Source organism: Pelodiscus sinensis, chromosome 2 (genome assembly GCF_049634645.1).
Source record: "Pelodiscus sinensis isolate JC-2024 chromosome 2, ASM4963464v1, whole genome shotgun sequence".
Classification (NCBI taxonomy): domain Eukaryota; kingdom Metazoa; phylum Chordata; order Testudines; family Trionychidae; genus Pelodiscus; species Pelodiscus sinensis.
This window is the reverse complement of record NC_134712.1, coordinates 175,072,237-175,092,398: the sequence shown is the minus strand read 5'-3', so window position 1 is coordinate 175,092,398 and position 20,162 is coordinate 175,072,237. Positions and strand designations below refer to the sequence as shown.

The window sequence follows — 20,162 nt, the reverse complement described above, 5'->3', positions numbered from 1 at the left end:
ACAGGGAGCTCCTGCCCCGGCTGGGGAACCCCCTGCAGCACCAGGGCCAGGTGGTGGCCAGACAGTTGCAGGCCAGGGAACTGGAGCATGACTGCCAGGCATCCCCAGTCATGGGACCCCAGGAAACCTCCAGTGGCAGCGAGCCAGGCAGCCCCAGATGGGGAGCTCTCCAAAATCATCAGGGGCGGGGAGGAGGTGTCAGGGAACCCACTGCATCAACAGGACGAGGAGGCTGGGGAGTCCCAGCCACGGAACCCAGGGAATCCCCAGTAACAGTGCGGCTGGATGGCCAGGTGGCCCTGATAAGAGAATAGTTGGGCCAGGTACCAGCACTGGAGCCTTGGCCAGGGAGCCCTGTGGAATCTCCAGTGGCAGCAGAACCAGCAGAGTCCAAGCGGGACTGACAGCAACTGGGTGGTCCTGGCAGGAAAACCAGTGGAAGCAGCACCAGAAACAGGGTGGAAGCCCCAACCTTCAGAGCTCGAGATGGGGCAGCCAGCAGGTCCCTGGTTTGGGACTGCGCAGATCTTGGACCAGGGAGGTCCAACCTGTACTATGGAGCACACAGCAGGTTGTCACAACAATGGGAATATTGGTTTTGATGAGGTCTAACCTAGGCAATAAACTGCAAACCTTCCCTTTAAATGCCTAAAAGCACATTCTATCACCATTCTCCACTTGCTGGATTAAAAAAAATATTAACTAAGGCTATGTCTAGACTGCCCCCTCTTGTGCAAAAACATATGCAAATGACACGAAGCGAGGAATATCACTGCGCCTCATTTGCATAATGAATGAGGCTCCATTTTTGCACAAAAATCCCCTCTTGCACAGGAGCCATTCTTCCCCCCCCCCCCCCCAGGAATAACAGCTCCTGCGCAAAAGCCTCTTGCACAAAAACGGAGCCTTATTAATTAATATGGCACAGCGCGGCAGTCTAGACGTGGCGTGGTCGACAAGGGAAGCCTAGGTTTACCAGAGCTGTCGACAACGGCCACATCTAGACTGCCGCGCTGTGCCGGATCAGCTAATCGTTGGCACAGCACGGCGGCCATTTTTATTATAATGAAATGGGGATTATTTAAAGCCCCGCTTCTTTGACTATGCTGAGTAAACTATTTCATGTCGACGGGGCCATGTAGTCTAGACGCATCCTTAGAGAGAATGTCTTGTACAGCGGAAGCATATGCCCACTCTAGAGAAGATGCCCTACCCTGAGATTGAGTGAATGTGGATTGGGGCACTTGATTCTACCATTGTGCTGGATCAGGAAACTGGCAATGTTCAGGAGGGGACTTGAAGGACAAAATGACATGGAGCAGAGACTAAGGAACCCGAATGTCTGGGCCAGAAGGTGGTGATGAGGAGCTACTGTGGAGCAGAAGAACTCAACTACTAGGGCAGAAGAATATTGTCCCAGAAGCAATATCCAAGGGCTTCCCTGAAACTGTATATGGCATGGATGCTGTTGTTCTGAGAAGCAGCTCTACCTCTGGTAGGAATCCCCCACTGTTCAAAGACATTGCATAGTACCATACCATGGAAGGTCCCATTCATGAAAGATTGCAAAGTGTTTGCTAAGCAAGTCTGCAAGAACTCTGCATCCCTGGCAGATATGTTAGAAGTAGAAGATTTGATGTTTGATGAACTAATTCCAGACATTGATCACTTCTACACAGAGCACGGAAGATCACCTTTCCCACTTTCTTCATATGGAAAACCACAGTGATGTTGTCTGACAAGATAAGGATATCATGAGAGTAAACGAGCGGGAGACAGGATCTGCATGTGAGATGGATGGGAGGGTTACTATCCTTTTCTAAACATCTGAGTATTCAGTAACTAAATAGTTAAATCCAAAATAGTGGGTATCTAGGAACTGCTGGCAGGGAACCAGGTGAACCAATGGGAAAAAAGTACTAAGATTTGAATTGGAAAGGAATCTGCCTGTTGTAGTTCTTTTAGGAGTTCAAACCAGGAACAGCAGGCGGCGGCACAGGGGGGAGGAGATGAACTGAACCAGGCAGGGGTACCCATCCCTGGAAAAGGACTGAACCTTAGAACTATGAATATGTGAGTAGATAGTGAATATTTTAGAGAGACATGACTAAGTTATTTTTTTCTTGTTGTTGTCTGGTTACTTTTCTCTGTGCTGAGTCCTTATGCCCACCCCCCGTATATTGCAACTAAAGCTGAATCCCAGGGAAGCTGTTCTCTGTGTTTTAACATTCTCAGTTGCTCTAACACAGTGGCCTCCAACCTTTTTACACCCAAGATCACTTTTTAAATGAGAGAACAAGCCAAGATGTACCACCCCACCCGTTCCTTGAAGCCCCGCCCACTCTGTTCTCCTCTCCGTCACTTGCTATCCCCAACCTTATACTGCCGCTTTTTTCCACAATTCTTCTGTAGGAAGAAGTTTTTTCAACATTTGGCCTGTCTACACTGGACCAAATGTCAGAAAACCCCCTTCTTTTGGAAGCCCCCTTATTCCTCATGGAAAGAGAAATATAGGGGTCACCAAAAGATCATGTTTGCTCTTCCACTAAAAGAAGTGGAAGAACAAACGCATCCCTGGATGCAGAAGAGTTTTTCTGGGATATCTCCGGAATCCTGAAAAACTCCTGCAGTCTAGCTGTACCCTCGTTGGGTTGAGACAGGATGTGTAGGCTCTGGGGTGGCTGTTGGAGGCTAAGACCATACCCTGCCGGGGGGGGGGGGGGGGGGGGGTGTTAAAATTTATTTTTTTATTTTATGTGAAAGAAACTATAGTAAGGCATGGATATAGTTCATACTGATAGTGTTAGTTTCCCTATCTACTATAAATATAATCTGAGGTAAGAAAGCTGATTGCTCTGACTGAAGACAAAGCAGTAGAGAAGGAACTGACAGACACGGGACTGTGTACCACTATGTAACTGCTCAGAGTGGCATGAGACAACTTCAAGTGTGTGTACAGCCCAACTGAGCACTGCTACCACAAATTTTTTATTACAACTACAGGGCATCAAGACACCTAAAATGAGTCCCAATGGGAGCAATTCCTTTAAGAAGAACTAATATCCACAATAGGGATAAAAGCAACTAGTCGACTACCCAATAAGCATAGGCTTACTAGGCAGTTGAGTGCCCAGCTGTGCCTCTGTCATTAAAAAGGCAGAGGCACAGGAGGGACAGCAAGAGCTCCACCCCTTATCGACTAGTCAAGTGGTCGATGAAATTTAATCAACTACTCAATTAGATGATTAACCAAAATTTAACGCCCCTAATCCACGGCTAGTCACAGCTGTTGTGGGACATAGGTTAAGAAAGAGTTCGTATTCTCATCAGCTTCCTGATTATGTTTAATTCTCATATGAGGAAGAGGAGTGAGAGAGCAAGAGAATGGTATAATTCTGACACTGTTTTGACAGTTATTAAAACATTTCAGGTATGGAAGCATTTTCTATTGATCTATATAAAATTACACAGTTTGCAACAATTCCAATGAGGGGAAAAATCTCAATGGGCTTAACAGTAAAAATCATCTATCACATCAATGTAATTGAGGTCTGGAGAGTCTGAAGAACATGAGGAAGATGAGAATAGGAAGCATGTGCCTGGTGACCCTGGATAGAATGAGAATCCTAAGGAGCTGCCGGAGTCTAATTATCCCCAATTATCTCTGTTCTCCAGCTTTATCCTCCATTTTTCTTCTCCCTGGATAGTTTAAGGAATATTCTTCCTATGGCATATTCCTATAGTCATAAAGAGGTGCTGTCCTGTTTTGCCTTGATCCAGTAGGAGGCATTGAAGAATATCTACCATCCTTTTCATTTGGTGCATTACTTTCATCTCATCATGGCCTTCTTAAAAATCAGAACAAAAAATGGAGGAGGGAGTGAATGTATGGCTTTGATTATCTATATGCAGCAGATCTGGAGTTTGATGCACATCTATGTGCATCCATTGTTCATTTGTCATCCATTGTTTATTACAGATTCTAGAAAATTGCTAATTAATTACAATGTACATTTTCCTGAACTTCACCTTGCCATGATCATTCTTGCTTACAGCTCTTAAAGGAGAATGACAAATTACAATACCACTGCAATAAATATATTTTATTAAAGATTCTTTAAGCCAGTTCTTTGAAACAACTTTACCCCATTGGTTTTTTATAGATTTGGTAACATGCTATAGTATGTATGTTCTCTCCCCCTTTCCACAATACCTCTTGAATAAATATATCCCCCTCTCCTTCTCAAGTATTTCTTTCCAAACTACTCTGATAAACCTGCATTCATACTTCACATAAAGAGAAGCATGGCTGACACATGACTCTTTCACGATGCTTTAGTTGATTCTCATGGAATGCAGGGAAAATATGCTTTGCCTGCTAACCAGGTTGCAGACTTGGAATGGTTACCACAGAGCAGTCACACCGGCAACAGGTATCTGGTAAGATTAAATAAGAGTGTCAGTAACAGGACCTGGCATGCTGACTCACCTCTTCCTCCCACACTCATCACCACCTTACCAATTCCACATGCTCATTAGCACTAAAGACATCTTCTCTTCTTCCTCCTACACATCCAAGCTTCAATATTCCATCACTTTTTCCTCTGTACCACTGGAAAAGGATAAACTTTTCCTTTCTATTCTTGCCAACGAAGTCTTTGTCCATGTCATAGCATTAAAGTTTATCACACACCTACAACCCCAAGCCTGTCTGGCAAAGAGGCTGAAACATGTTCTACATTCTCAAGCAAAACCCACTGTAATTTTATGACAAAACAGTTATGTATTGTGTACTCTCCTTTCATCATCACAATAGACAATACTATTACTTTCATTCGATTCTAATCTGGGAATTCTTTCACTCAGCATTTTCAAAGCGCACACATATCCATGTGTTCAAATCCTACTACAAAACCTCTTTACAATCCTGTCTTTCCTCAGTCCCCAAATCTAAAATTCCTCTTGCATCTTGAACAAGGTGGTCCCCTACTCTCTTGCTTTGACAAATGCCATCTAGGAGCAATAACTTCATTTAAAACACTGCTAAGAATCATTTTGGCTTGTTACTGGATTGCATCACCCCTCCACCCTCTTAGAGGCTCCCACATTTCTACTATACTGAGTTACTTTACCTTTAATAAGTCCTTACTAGCTTTGTCATGCTTCATCTATTGACTGGCATGCCACCAAGACATTGAACAGTGACTGTTTTATTTATGATGGCAACCTTCATGATTTGTTAGTCTAATGTTTCCAATAGCAACTTCATACTTCTTCCTTGTAGCCCCATACACATGAGAGGTGCCCCTTGTAAGGATCCTCAACATAATTACAACATTGTTCTTCTGAACTATGCTCAATATTAGTCTGTTATGTTGTCTACAAGAGACTCAATAATGGCTTGGCAATACCGTTCTGTGAATACTGCTAGTTACGCTGTGACACAAGTACCAAGGTCAGTTTTCTCTCTTCCAGAAGACAAACTGTTCCCCACATTCTCCTGTCAGTTGTGGCAGGATCAGCCTATGCCACAATCTGTGGTGTCCCCCTGTGGTATTATTTATCTTGTCTAAGTCTCTCTTCTCCACCTCCCAGAAAAGTGCTGGTAATGAAATAAACAATACCAATTGAAAAAAAATGAAAGGGCCATTTACCTCTCCTTGATTCAGCTCTCAGTTCTTGCTTTCTTGCAGAGAGCTGCCTCACATTCCAGCTTTTCCTCTCTGGAAGCCTTTCTTCCAAGGTGAGTCACAGAACCCAGTCTCCCTCCTACAACCCTCCTCAGTTCTCTGCCAGGCTGTCTGACTGAGGATGAAAAGTTAGCTTTCTGCAGGACCTATCAGAGGAGCCAACCAGTCTTCTGCAGCTTCTCTTACTAACTGTAATCCTTTTTGTCTCTTAAAAGACCAACCAGCCTGCAACATGCCAAATAAACATCTTTATTGCTGCTTCATCCACCCCTATGTCTGATTTTAGTTTCCTTCTGTCTCTCATATACTAAAAATGTAAGTTCTCTGAGGCAAGAGCAATCTTATTTCACGTTTGTATAATACCTTATATCATAAGACCTTGATTCATCACTGAAGTCTGTGGAACTACTCCAAAATATGTAAGTCAACTTTCTATGATTTTTACAAAAAAGTTAAAGTACTACATCTCTCCCTCTTTCATTTTTAAAACAATTTCTCCCCTTTCTTAGCTTCACTTTACATTTTCTTTTTTCTTGCCTACAGTATATTAAGGTATATTTTTCTAAGCAGGCTTCAATATTTCCTCTTCCTTCTCTCTCCTTCCATTCTCTTACATCTTTCTTACCTTTCACTGGGTTCTCTACCACCTCTCCTATATTTTCAGTCTCTCACCAGTCTCACTTCCAGTTCACTGATAATTTCTTAATCAGTTCTGTTCCACAATAATTGGCCTTAAATAATGCAGAACTTCTTTGGCCTTTTAATTTTTTATATTGCATCAGTCCAGCTGCTTACAGTCAGCTCCCAACCTATCACAGTACTTCCTTCTTCAAATCCTTCTCCCTTTCACATCAAGAACAAGCTATCAGTGCCCATGTTTATAGCACTTCAAACACTCATTCCTTTTTTGCTGCCAATTCTGCTTCTCTGCTTTCATTAATTCCTTCGCCCATTATTTGGGCTCCTGCCATATCATCTTCCTGGAAGTTGTATTACTATTTCCTACTTTTACAATGTCTCCTATGCTTGAAAGTTTAACTTTATTCCTCATCATATTACTGCCTTCCCATTTAACCATCTCCTTAACACTGCAGTTTTCCAGAAGTTTGTCAGTCTCCTTTGATCTGAGTGGCAGATTGTTCGAAAGGTAGAAGGAAGCACATTTATTTTTTATTCATTTTAATTCACTTTAATTTGGGGATAAGATCTATATTTTAATTCGCTACTAGATTACCAAAACATGAATATCATATAGAGGGAGGGGCAGAATACTCTGGCATTCAAGATATATTACAAGATGGCTGTTCCAACAATTATGGCCTAACTTACCCTACACAACTCATGTACAAATTTGTATTGCACAGAGTCTGGAAAATTCCAGTTATAGCTGCAAGTACGCAAAAGCTAATTTCTCATTCCCTGATTGGTTGTGAGAGGGGATGGCCCATTTTAGCTGGCCATCTCAAAACTTCATAAGTGTGGATCACCATCTAAACAATTCATACCAGCACCTCCAAGAAAAGGAGCAAGTTTGGACCACCAAAAAGAAATAGAATAAAACAAATCTGCCTCCTTCAGTACATCATTTTCCAAAAGCTGAAGACACCAGGAAGGTACAACAAAGTCCTAGGTTAGTTACGTACCTCACAAAAACAAGCACAGATCTCACAACACCACTTTTAACAGTCTCTATTTTCCAACAATTCACACACTTCCCACCAGAACACAAGGAAAAGACTATAGTTGTGTCCATCCTTCCCTCTACCTAAGTCTGAAGTGTCAACTTTAGGTGTGAACTAGAAATGCAAAAGGTTAATTAGTTAATGGTGAGTGGCACAACAAGGCTATGTCTACACTAGTGGTCCCCAACCATTTGAGGCTGCCAGGCGCCGGGGGCGTGGCCGTTCACCTGTGGACGCCGGGGGCGTGGCCGTTCACCTGCCGGGCACCAGAGGGCGGAGACACTTGCGTGCCCGGGGGCGGGGCAGCCACGTGTCCAGGGGCAGGGCAGCCACGTGTCCAGGGGCGGGGGCCCCCATAGCCGGGGGGCAGGGCCCCCTTATGCACTGCGCACCCGGGGCCGGCACTTCCCCCATGCGTCGCGCACCCAGAGCGCGAGCAGCCAATTCATGGCGCTCCCAGGGCCGGCACTTACCGTGCGCCATGCGCCCGGGGCCAACTCTGGCACCAGCCCCGAGCACTTGGCGGGCGCACACAAATGCCCCGCGGGTGCCATGGCACCCGCGGGCACCGTGTTAGGGATCATTGGTCTACACTATAGCCTCTTGCACAAACACATTGGCAAATGAGACAAAGTGTGGAATATCACCACACCGCATTTGCATAATTAATAAGGCTCCGTATTTGCACAAGAGGGGGTTTTTGCACACACAAAAAGAGGAGGAACAGCTCTTGCACAAAAGCCTCTTGGGCAAAAACAGAGCCAAATTAATTATGCAAATGAGGCGTGGCGATTGTAGTAAGTTGAGGTCAGTAACATGGAGTCAGCAGGCCTAAATAGAGGCCTATAACATGAAAACAGCAACAGGCCTGCAATCTAGTGAGCAAGACTTTGGTTCAGTAACAGGAGCCAAGAAAGAGGCCCTATTGATAACTGTGCGATTGTGTAAGTTAGGTCGAGCATGGAAGGACACAGGGAGGCACTGGGTACAGACTGTGAGCCAAAGGGGAGTAATGGAACATCTTAAGAAGAAACGTCTTGGTACAAAAACTCCCTAAAAACTAATGCACATACCGACCTAGGTTCAGGACTGGGTCGAGATTGACAGCATGAAGGATAGTAAGTAAGCCCCCCTTCCATAAGGTGAGGGGTGGTAACTAAGCAACAGAGGGTGGTAACCTGGTACGTAAAGAAATGATGTAAGTTGTTTGTACCGGTCTATAAAAGGACACCGCAGAGGGTGCTCTCCGGCCGACCTTGGGGGGGGGCGCACTAGGCGCCTGAACGGCAGGTGTCATTGCCTAAACTTACAGAGTGCACAGTAGCTTAACTTTGACTAACTGCTGTTAATATTTGTTATATGGCAATAGGCCTGCCCGGTGTTGGTACCTTGTCAACGCGGGCCATAGTGCCCAGTGGTGTAACATTGTACTGATCTCTGTTACCAACTGGTAGAGCTTCGCATTTGACAATAAACCTGCTCGATTGATTTCAAACCTTGCTTGCATCTGTCGTTTCCGGGGCCTCTCAGAGATCTTTTGTGTTGACCCAAGTGCACGGGGTCTAACACTCTAGATAAAGGGAGTACCGATTGTTACGTACGCAGCCGAAAGTTTAACAACGGAGTAGAGGTCCTGTCAGGAGCGCGCCAGGACAACCCTGACCAGACGACGCTGACACTGACAGTCCAGACCACCGAAGGTACCGAGGTACGAAAACACCGAGGTACGACAGCGATATTCCATGCTTCGCCTCATTCGCATTTTTTTTGCGCAAGAGGATGCAGAATAGACATAGCCTTGCTGTGCCACTCACCGTTAAGGGTGAGTCTTACCAGTTAACTAATTAACCTTTTACATTTCTAGTACAAACCAGGAGTTGACACTTCAGACTTAGATAGAGGGAAGGATGGATACAAGTATAATAAAAATACAAATATGTTCAAATGTGTGGACAAATGTGTTCTCTGGCAAATCTGATTATGTTTTTAGATAGCCCTCAATGACCTAGGTGTATTACTAAAAGAAGTGTGGCTTTAATTCCCTCCCCCCTTTCACGTTTCTAGTTTTATCTATGAATGAGTTTTTATCCATATCCCAGTTTTTCTGTTCAAAAGGCAGCCCAGTGCCTCTGAAAAGACAAAAAACAAAACTGTACTAGTAAATAGCAGCCAACGATATGACAGAATCTTAATGAAACCACTAAATTACAAACTAGGAAGAAGGGTGTGCACCCTGCATTGATCATGTAGTATACTACAATTATATTAGCTACAGTCTAAAAACCCTAATCTGGTTATCAGCAGATGAAGACAGCTGCATTATCCTCTTCAAGGAACAGCTCACAAGAAATCCAGTGCCAAAAACAGTTCTTGACTTATTCTCCTCATTAGCCTCAAAATCTGATTTCCAAATCAATCATTCATCTACAATCCCCAAATATGTGAAATGCCTTCAAAACACAGACAGAATGTATGCCAATGACAATAATAATCTATACAGTGACAACTGAACATTTATGTTGTCTAAGATGCACTCTTTTTTGTAAATATTTGCATTCACACAAAACACTGGAAATCCTGAGACAACTGACCTCAAAGCAAATAAAATCCCCTAACTCACCCTATATTATGAGGATTGGAACTGAAATGTAAATATAATTACGGCTCAAAATCTAGTAATCACATATTTTAACATATCTTTCTATTCGTATTCTGGAGATAACTGCAGAATCGCAAAAAATTTTTACAATAAGCCAGACTGTCCCCAAAAGATTCACTTCTGAAGTACCAGTATCCCAACACAAAATTCTCAAGCTAAAACTGTACATAGCTGAACTTTAATATCAGATATTGTATGGTTTTCACAAATTGCAAACAAACAGTATCAATATGCTGGCTGACTTAATGAATTACATCTTTGTTACAAAAGGAAAAAAGTTAATATTCTGTACCCTGAGAATTTTAAACCCGGATTACATTTAGTTTCTTAAAAAATATATTTGAAGTGTATACTAGCCTATGTTTACTAGGAGGCACAGGTTATCTAGAACACACAAAACCAACATGGTAAACACTATGTTTATATTATTAAAAGGGATCAAGTTTACTCTACAGTTACTAATTTTTCTTTATCCTAATCATTCCACTATGCAATACCAGAAGATTGAATTCCTTGGACATATGAAGCAGTAGATTTAGCAACACAAATTGCTACATAATCATCCTACACACTGTTAATTGTATCTGACATTATTGCTCAAAGCTCCTACACGGAATGTCAGCTGTCTGCTTGAACAGTACTTTGTTCTTAGTTCTTGTGTTAATGACGAATGAATTATACAGAGAAGAGCTCCAGATCCACCCCCAACTCTATAAACATGCAATCATCACAGAGCTGCAAAAATCCTGTATCCTTGTTGAAGGAATATGTTTGTTTGTTAACATGTTCGAGCTTATGCCCTTGAGATATATAAATTACCACAACTCATATTTACAGCATGCATAAGAGATATCTTACATGAAAAACAAACATAGCTAAAGGTATACCACATAAAAACCCGGAATGCAACTGTTAAAAATCTGCTGAGTTCCATAAATAAACCCACCGTCTTTTTTTGAGGAAAATAATGGAACTTGCTGGGTTACAGAAAAGAAAAAGTAAAGCAGCAGTGTTTAAAGGTCAAACACAATTTTACCAACAGGAAAAAAGTGTGTCTCAGGCTCAAGAAAAACATCGCTGCAAGTGTAACGGGTAGTTTTCCTTTTATGCTAAAAAGTAATAGACAATATTTCTAGAAATATAATACAGCAATTTTAACTGATATTCTGAGTGTATTATAATTCAGCTGATAGCTGAAAGGATGAATATCCAAAAACGTGCGTCCTATAGAAAACTTTCAAGATAACTTAGAAAAGGAGAACATCTTTTGGGATACCCATGTAGATGTTTTAGCAAGATAAAAATATCAAGTTGCCTTTAAAATCATCTTCAAAGTTATACATATACATATTAACACAGAACCACATACAATATTTAAATTAAATGACAATTAATTAAATTTGAATATTGAGATTTAAAACATATTTTAAGTCAGATGAGCCTTTTGAACATCTGTCTGAAAATAACCATATAATTACAAGAACCTTATCAAGGCTACTCAGTTATGCAACCACCTCAGGAAAAACTGCAAAAGTACACAAAACCAAGCTATACCACATGCACTATATCTAATCAAAGCCAAACCAAATACTGGACCATTCATACTGATTTATGTAACAATGCTATCAGAGATGAAGAAAATAAAATAACATCCCACTTATTTCCTGTATTTTAGCTCTAAAAGCGTGACTTTTACTAATACCCTAAAGTATTGGTTAGGATTTTTTTTTCTTTTCTTTAATGTTTTTTAGATATGCTTACTAATATATAAACACAACACTATATTCTGTACCTATCACTCAGTTCTATTAAAATAAACACTTAGGTAGTAGCATTTTTTCCATTTCATAGACAAAAGTCAAAACACAAAATGCACATGGGAAATATTTAATTTATCTGAAAATAACTATTCCAATTGCTCAAAATGCCACAAAAGTCCAAAGACCTGATTTTAAAATAAAAAATTTACCAAACTGTTTTACTAAGGTGAATGTTTTTAGGTGTTTGTATTATCCTTGCATGATGGAACTTCAGTTGATGCTAAGCACATCAGGATAAGATGTCAACCTGTCATACTGAAGACTTAGATGCACTTAATATGGTCAAACATTGCTTCAAAAGAATCTGTCATTGCTCCAAAAGCTGACTTCTCACTATAAAGCATTTGGAATGTTTCTCCCTCATTTACATACACAACATGTCCTCTTTGGCCCATTCCTTCCCACCACCACAAAAAACAACAGACTTAATCTCTTGCAAATCAAATTGCTATTCTCTATTTTATCAGTTCAAAAACCACTAAAAATGGCAAAGCTACAAAAATAATTAGCCCACAGAAAACATGCATTAATATTTGTCCAAAATATTTAAAAGACTAAAGGGTGGTTTCAGCTCACATGAACGTACACAAAAAATGGACACGTATAACCATAAAATCTTACTCACCATCCCCAACAGCCATTATAAAATGTAGATGCTACTGGGAGCTTTCTGAATGAACCAACAGATCAAGTAACAGCAACTATATGAGTGACTGTATGTGCCTGCGCCACCCTCAATCCAGTGCAGCATGAAGACAGAGCGCTGTGTGACCCTGTCAGATCTGCAGTTCTATGCAGCAATAGCCAACAGCTGCTACACCATTTCAAAATACAAGTCCTACCTCTTGCAGAAAACTGCTTTCAATCTTATCCAGTATCACTCCAGCTTAAACAGTAATGGTGTGCAGACTATTAGACTTTGGTTCTTTTTTTTCTCCCCTTCTCTTCACAAAGGCTCTGGCCTGTTTTTTTATTTAAATAAATCTCTCACAGCCAATGAACATTTAATGCAACCATCAAAACACAACGCATGTGTTCAGTAATCACTTTCTGCATCTATCCCTAAAGATGCTTTTGCAATCAGTGACCATCACATGATCTAATGGATTATCTGATTTGCATCTTTTAAAAGGGATTCTTACCCCTTTATAATTATCCTTTAATATTTACAACTAAAAAACAAGAAGTGCACAAATAATAAAATTCCAAACCTTCTCAATTGACCTCTTATTGTTTAAAAATATTTCTATTTGCTGTAAACAAATCACGTCAAAGGCAGTCTGTGAAAGGCTTTTCTATGTGCACAAAGCTGTGTCACATTAAACAAGAATTGCTTCTGGTGGAGACAGAGACAGAAATTCAATTAACCATGCAGCTGCACAGAGTCTGTAATGCACCTTTTGTCAAAAAGAAGCACATTTTTATTTTCCAGCCCCATAAAGAATGGCAAGTACTTCCTAACAGGAAAGATCAAAAATGCATATGAAGAAATAATATAGCTATTTGTTTCCTTATTTACAAGAATGCCGCTTCATGCTACGCAACTACATACAGAGAAAAAGCAAATTTTTACATACAATTTGTACCCCAAAAAGTGACACAGAGATCTTTAATATAAAAGCCTTGCTATTAAATTAGGAATTTTAAGGAGACAACTTGCAAAGTTGTTTTTTTTTTTTTTTTTAAAGAAAAAGCTTTAAGAGATATATATGCACAGTGATCTAACTTTGAGACATTCAAATTTACTTGAAAATTAGAATTTTCTTTTCAAATGATACCTCCAACAGATTGTTCATTCCCACTTTATACACAGACTGTTATGGGGTGTCATATGACACAGTAATATGCTGGAAAATTTAGCCATTTCTGCTTCATTTCCTTAAGTTATTTTTACATTCCATATTACATAGAGATTAAGGTATAAAAAGTGTAATATTGTAAAAAAGTAATAAATATGTAAATATTGAAAGAGACACTGCCTATTTAAAAGAAGTGCTCCCAGCACACAACCCGTTTGCTTCCAATGGCATGGCAGACAACCATAAAGAAGAGGTGCTTCAAATGCAATACGCATTGACCTATGGAATCATTTTAAACATTTCAAATAAGAAGGGAACGACACTGATCTGCTGAGAACAGTTAAGAGCAATTTAATTAAAATTATATCAGTGTTAGATGCAGGTGTTCAAAAAACCTCTGTGAGGAAAAAAAAATATGGTCAAGAGTCAAATATTTTGTCACAGGGTTACACTAATCAGTCTCAGCTAATGTCTTCTTGCTGATCAATAGTTTTTGACGTCTAAAACTACTAGTTAACTAGCTGGGACAACAATAAAGAAAACTTAAAAAAATTATATGATTACCTCTTGGCCACTTGGATTGTTTGCTATTCAGAAAATTAAAATAATAATTTAAACCACATATAGAGCCATGACAGTCTCAGCAAGTGCCCATATTTCCCATGCCTACACATAAATGCATTTTGGACCACATTTGGGGATAACTACAAAGACTGGTGTAGAACAGGGGCCAGCAAGGGGAGGCTGCAGATTGGGCTGTGTGCAAGCGGCTGATGCTCTCCCCCTTCTCCACCCAAACTCCATTTCAGAGCCATGTAGCTGTGAGCTGGTGGAAGGTGAGCTGCTGCTAGTGGTGGTGGTGGTGGGCACATGGGGACTCAGCCAGGCAGCTCTTTGCTGTCTCCAACTCCCCAGGCTATGTAGAAACTGCCCAGCTCCTCTGGGGGCCGGGGCCACTCTTCCCGTGGCCAGGGATGGGACTTGGGCTGCGTGGCCGCAGCAGCTGCTCCTCTGGCAACTGTGGCCAGGACTGAGGTCACAGCAGCTGCTCCTCTGGCAGCCGGGGCTGGAACTTAGGCCATGTGGCCACTCCTCCTCCAGCAGCCGGGGCAAGAGCCGCATGGCAACAGTAGCTGTTCAGGCTGCCAGGGCCATGTGGCCACGGCGGCTGCTCCTCCTCTGGTGGCTGGAGCCAAGACTCGGGCCGTGGATACATAATTGATCCATGGTTAAAAAAGCATCGAAGACATTGTAAGACTAAATCACAGGCAATCTGAATTCCTAGGCATAATCGAGGTTTAAAAAATTAATTTAATACAAATCTGCATAAATCCTGAGTGATTGGCTTATGCAGATGAAAGTGGGCTGGACAGCTGAAACACACCTCTCCACTTACAACCAGAGTGTCAGGCTGCAAAACAAACCCTCTCTGTCCCAGGGTTACTATCTATGCTACAATAGTGGCCACTTCACCTCACTTACACTGCAGCCAACACATTTGCCTAAACATGGATCTGATGATTCCTCTTCTCAATCAGCACAGACTCTTTTTGAAGCACCCAGGATATGTGCAGAGCTCCTGACAAAGTGGCTACTGTGCAAATAGCTCCCCCTGTATGGCCTCCAACTCAGAGCTTAAATACTGAATGCAGCCAATGGCCACATCACTGGTGCATTTCATCCTTAATGCATAGTATTGACTGGAAAAACTATTGCTCTTTGACAGTCCTGGCCTAGTGGTGTTCTGAGGCAGCTGAAGCTGAAGCGAGGGAAGAAGAAAAAACATCAGAATAGTATATTAAAAAAATACAGGGATCCTGGCAGTTTTATTGACTTTTAAAAGTACCAAAGGCACACAGATCCATAAATAGAAGTGAGTAAGTTAAATCTCAGCATAAATCCCTGGTCTAGACAGCCAATTCAGATTACCCTCAAATCATTTTACCCACTGAAGAAAAAACCCCACAAACAGCATTAAGTTGGGGAGGAAGCGTTAATTTACTTGTACTTTAATCTCCTCTTACCAGCATTTACAATCCTGTAGATCAGAAGTCAGTTAGATCCTCAAATAAATCATATTTACAAGCCTAAGCCAACAGAAGTATTTTAACAGCTCTACAGTTGGCTGCCACTCCTGTTTCCATGGAAATGGACATTTACTTTCTGAAAATGAGGAGGTGCTTTAAATCACCTTCTTCTGCTTGCAGGGATACAGCATTGATTTCCACAGGAATCAAGGAGAGCAAAAGCTGGCAGTAAGCCTGTGAGTTGGTATAACTGGCATTTCACATAGTATTAAGCATAAAACTGCAATATTAATACTACAAAAGTAAACAAAAACCCAAATCACAAAGGTAAAGGTTTTCGTAATAACTAATTCATCCATGCTAAACATGCTGCCGAAAAGACACCTGATTCTATCACCTACCAAATAGTTGACAAAAGATAAGAAACCACTGATTGACATACGAGTGTGTGGATTCAAAGAGTGTTCCAACTCAGAGCACAACTCCTTAAACCTCTTAGCTCTGGAAATAGGGGACTGTCCCCTTTCCTTCCTCTGCACCAGAGAATCGGACCGGTGCAGAGAGCTAGGCTTCAGTGAATGGCGGTGCTGAAGTGTCTTGTACACCTCCTTCCTCGGTGCCAGTGCACTGTGCACCGAGGCAACCAATTCCGATCCCCACGGCCTGCAGCACCAGATAGGAATCCCAAGATACCCCCATTAACAAATTTCAGAGATGAAACTCTCGTCTCTTCTAGTTCTTGACCTAAATGCTCTACAGCTCTCACAGTTGTCTGCTAAATGGGCCACTCCCAAACATTTTAGGCAGGAGCTGTGCAGATCGCCCATGGGCATAAACTTTGTGCAGTCTGCACTGCTTGAAGCCAGGGAGCAGAGGGTTGCCCCAGCCCGGGAAAACAGAAACCGAGTCCCCACTGCAAACTTAACTACTTGACACTTCAGAAATAACTAACTATGAAGCAACTAGGGCAAGCACACTTGCTCTAGGCAAGAGGAGTTAGCTCCGACAACCATGACTGGTGGTAAAAAAGAACTGAGGGAGGGGGCATTCGGAAGGGTGCTATATACCTAGCCATTCTGCCACCATTCGGGGGTGGGCGGGGGGTCGTCTCCCTGCCGACTTACAGTATCCAGCTAGAGAGAATCATCCTGGCAACTATGCATGCACACACCTAATTTGGAAAGCACACAAGCAATCACTAGAAGAACACAGCCCTTATAGTTTTAGAAAGAAAAGATTGGGGTTACTTATTTAGCTTCCTAATGGTTTAAGAAGATTTATAATGTTTATAGAAAAAAAAGTTCAGAGAGTCTTAAAGAAAATTTAATTATTTATTTTTTCCTGAGACAAGTCCACAGGCAGCTGAAATTCTGAATTAAAATTAGCTGACTGCCAATTAAGCCAAGTTAGCTAACATCTGTACATATTAGTTTAGATACTCCACAAATGTTTGTTCCACATTTGTGGTTCATCTTTGGGAATAACTCAATGTAAATGGCAAATAATTAACTTGCATTCAACTATAGTGAAGACAAACTTGAAAAGAAATATATTTTTTTAAACATCAAATACCACAGAAATTAAATCTATCAGCGATTTTCATTCAGATTATTGTAACCTAGTACTTCAAATTTTGTTCAATAGGTGTTAACTGAAATACCTTAACAGCTGGCCAAAGGTTATTTGAAGGGTTACACCAAATTCACAGCCATGAAAATGCATAACGGACCATGAAAAAGGGGAAGTTACTCACCTTGTACAGTAACTACAGTTCTTCAAGATGTGAGACCCCATAGGTGCTCCACTGTTGGTGTCAGGCTCGTCCCACACCACAGATCAGAGACTTTTTCTAGCAGCGTCTAGTCAAGCCACACATGGGCAAGAGTGGTACGTGCTGTTCATGCACTGGGAGTTTGTGTGCAAAGCCTTCAGTTTCTTCCTGAACACCTTCTTACATGAATGTCAAACCGAAGAAGAGGAGAGGAGGGTATGTAATGGAGCACCCACAGGAACACACATCTCAAAGAACTATCATTACAGCACAAGGTAACTTCCGTTTCTTCTTCGAGTGATGTCCTCTTGGGTGCTCCACTGTTGGTGACTACCTAGCAGCACCCCAGAGATGGAAGGTGGGCTTTGGCTAGGTTTTACGTGCAGATAAAAGGACTGCTTTGGCTAGTGCAGAGTTCGTATCCACTCCTGCAGAGATTGCATAGTATTTCATGAAAGTGTGATTAGAGGACCAGGTAGCAGTCCAGCATATGTCTGTGAGCAGAACCCCTTTCAGGGAAGGCTGTTGATGGCTGGAGTGCACCCTAGTAGGCATAGAGAGCGGTGTGCCTCAGAGGAAGCAACACTGGAGGATACTGGCTGTCATCAGTTTTGAGATCTGCTGTGACAACCATGGCATTCTCTTGGAATGCTCTGCCAGTGAAACAAACAAGGTCTGCAACTTCCAGAAGGGTCATGTACGGTCGATACACAATGCTAACGTCCTTCAAACAGCTCGTATGTGTGGGATGGCCTCTTCCCTAGAGGTGTAAAGCTCTAGGTAAGAAATTGGAAGGACTACAGGTTCATTGATATGGAAGTTGGAACAAACTTTAGGGAGAAAGGAAGGATGCGGGCGGAGAACTACTCTAACTTTGGGGAATATGGTGTAGGGAGGGAATGCCGTGAGGAGCAGCGTTCTCACTAACTCATCTCGCTACTAGGAACACCGTCTTTACAGTTGGTAGGTAGAGTTAGCACTTGGCCAGACTCTCAAACGGCGGTCTGGAAAGCTCCAAATTCCATGTGGGAGGAATCGGTCTATGGGGTGGATTACGGTTATGTAGTCCTTTGAGGAATCTCTTTTGAGATAGAGTGAATATAGAGAAATGCTCTATAGGTGGGAGAAACACTGCAAAGGAAGCTAGATGCACCCTAAGTGATGAAACTGATACTTTGTTGTTGCAGGAACACAGTGTAGTTGAAGACCATGTGGAGAGGTGCAGACAAGGATTGGATACCATTTGTTTCACACCAAGCTGCAAATTGTCTCCACTTATAGAGGTAAGTATTGCGAGTGGACTGATGTCTACTGTGGAGTAAGACATTTCTTACTTTTTGTGAACACCTCTGCTCTGCCTCTGAGAACCAGTAAGGAGCCATGCCACCAGATGCAGTGTTTGCAGTTTTTGAAGTGGGTATGGAAGTCGGAGACACAACTGATAAAGATAGGGAAAACAAATCTGTCTGGCCTACACGGGTGCTATAAGGATGACTAAAGCATTGCCCGACTATCTTGTCAAGTAGCCTGGGAATGAGTGGGATAGGAGGGAAAGCGTGAAGGAGATGTGTATCCCATGGTATGAGAAAAGCGCCTCCCAACAATCTCAGTCCTATGATCATCTTGGAGCAGTAGCAAGAGCACTTGGTATTGTGTTCTGTCACAAAGAGGTCTATCAGCAACCAACCCCGTTGGTGGAAGAGGACATCCAGGACCCTGATATGGATTTCCCACTTGTGCTCTATTGCAAACTTGCAGCTGAGGGTATCCGTAATAATAGTCTCAACTACAGGTAGCTAGGATGCTGTGATAGTGAGATTGTTGTGGATACACCAATTCCATAAGCATACCGCTTACGCACATAGAGCGCGGGGAATGTGCACTTCCCTGTTGATTGATGTAAAACATAGTAGTGACACTGTTTGTAAGGATGAGGACCGTAGACCGCTGAATGTGTTGGAGGAAGCGTCTGTAGGCGTTGGGCATAGCTCAGAGCTCCAGCAGATAGACGTGGAGCCTTGATTCATAGGCGGACCATTTGCCCTGAGCAAAGTAATGCTGGCAATAGGCAGCCTCATCTGAGGAGGGATGCATTCATGGTAATATGACTAGATCTGTGGTCACCAATCCATTGATCACAATCGAGGGCTCGACCAGTTGATCACGAGGCATTCGGGTCCCTCTCGTTTCCCTCCACCCCCAAGCAGCCCCACTACCTACCTCCAGCGACAATGGAGGTAGTACTTGCTTCCTGCGGAGTGGACGGAAGTCCGGCAGCTGCGCGCCACTTCCAGGGGTTCCATCAACGTGCTAGCTGCTCCCCTCCCTAATGTCTGTGGCGTGCCGGGAACTTGTGGGAGGTGGGAGAGTCTCCCCAGAGAAGATGCACGCTGGGGTTTCCCCCCTCTGTGGGGGAAGTTATCCCTGGAGGTGCGCACCGGGGCTTCCCTTCTCTGCGGGGGGGGGGGGGGGCAGTAGTCCCCACAGGAGGCACAAGCCAGGGACTCCCTCCTCTGCAGGGAGAGTCGGGTGTGGGGGACTCCCTGCCCTCGCTCTCCCTGGCACCCTGTCCCCACCCCCAACACCCTGCCCCCGCCGGCATCCTGTCCCTGCACCCACTAGCACCGTTCCCTAGTACCATGTCCCCTGCTCCCACTAGCACAGTTGGAGCCACATCAGTGAGGCTTGGGTGGGGTTTGGAGGAGGGGTTTTTT

At 42.7% G+C, this 20,162-nt stretch overlaps 1 protein-coding gene across 25 annotated transcripts in view; it reads right to left on the bottom strand.

The window, feature by feature from the left end:
• Positions 1-20,162, bottom strand: part of CLASP2 (cytoplasmic linker associated protein 2) — a 264,670-nt gene that overhangs the window by 169,241 nt on the left and 75,267 nt on the right. Inside the window, exon 1 of one of the 25 annotated variants that reach the window (XM_075921832.1) lies at positions 12,477-12,970. The exons of the other annotated variants lie outside the window; for them this stretch is intronic. Within the exon in view, the coding sequence (XP_075777947.1) occupies positions 12,477-12,492 (16 nt within the window). The 5' untranslated portion in view covers positions 12,493-12,970. Of the gene's footprint in view, positions 1-12,476; positions 12,971-20,162 lie in introns of those variants that run through there. 25 annotated transcript variants of the gene reach the window in all.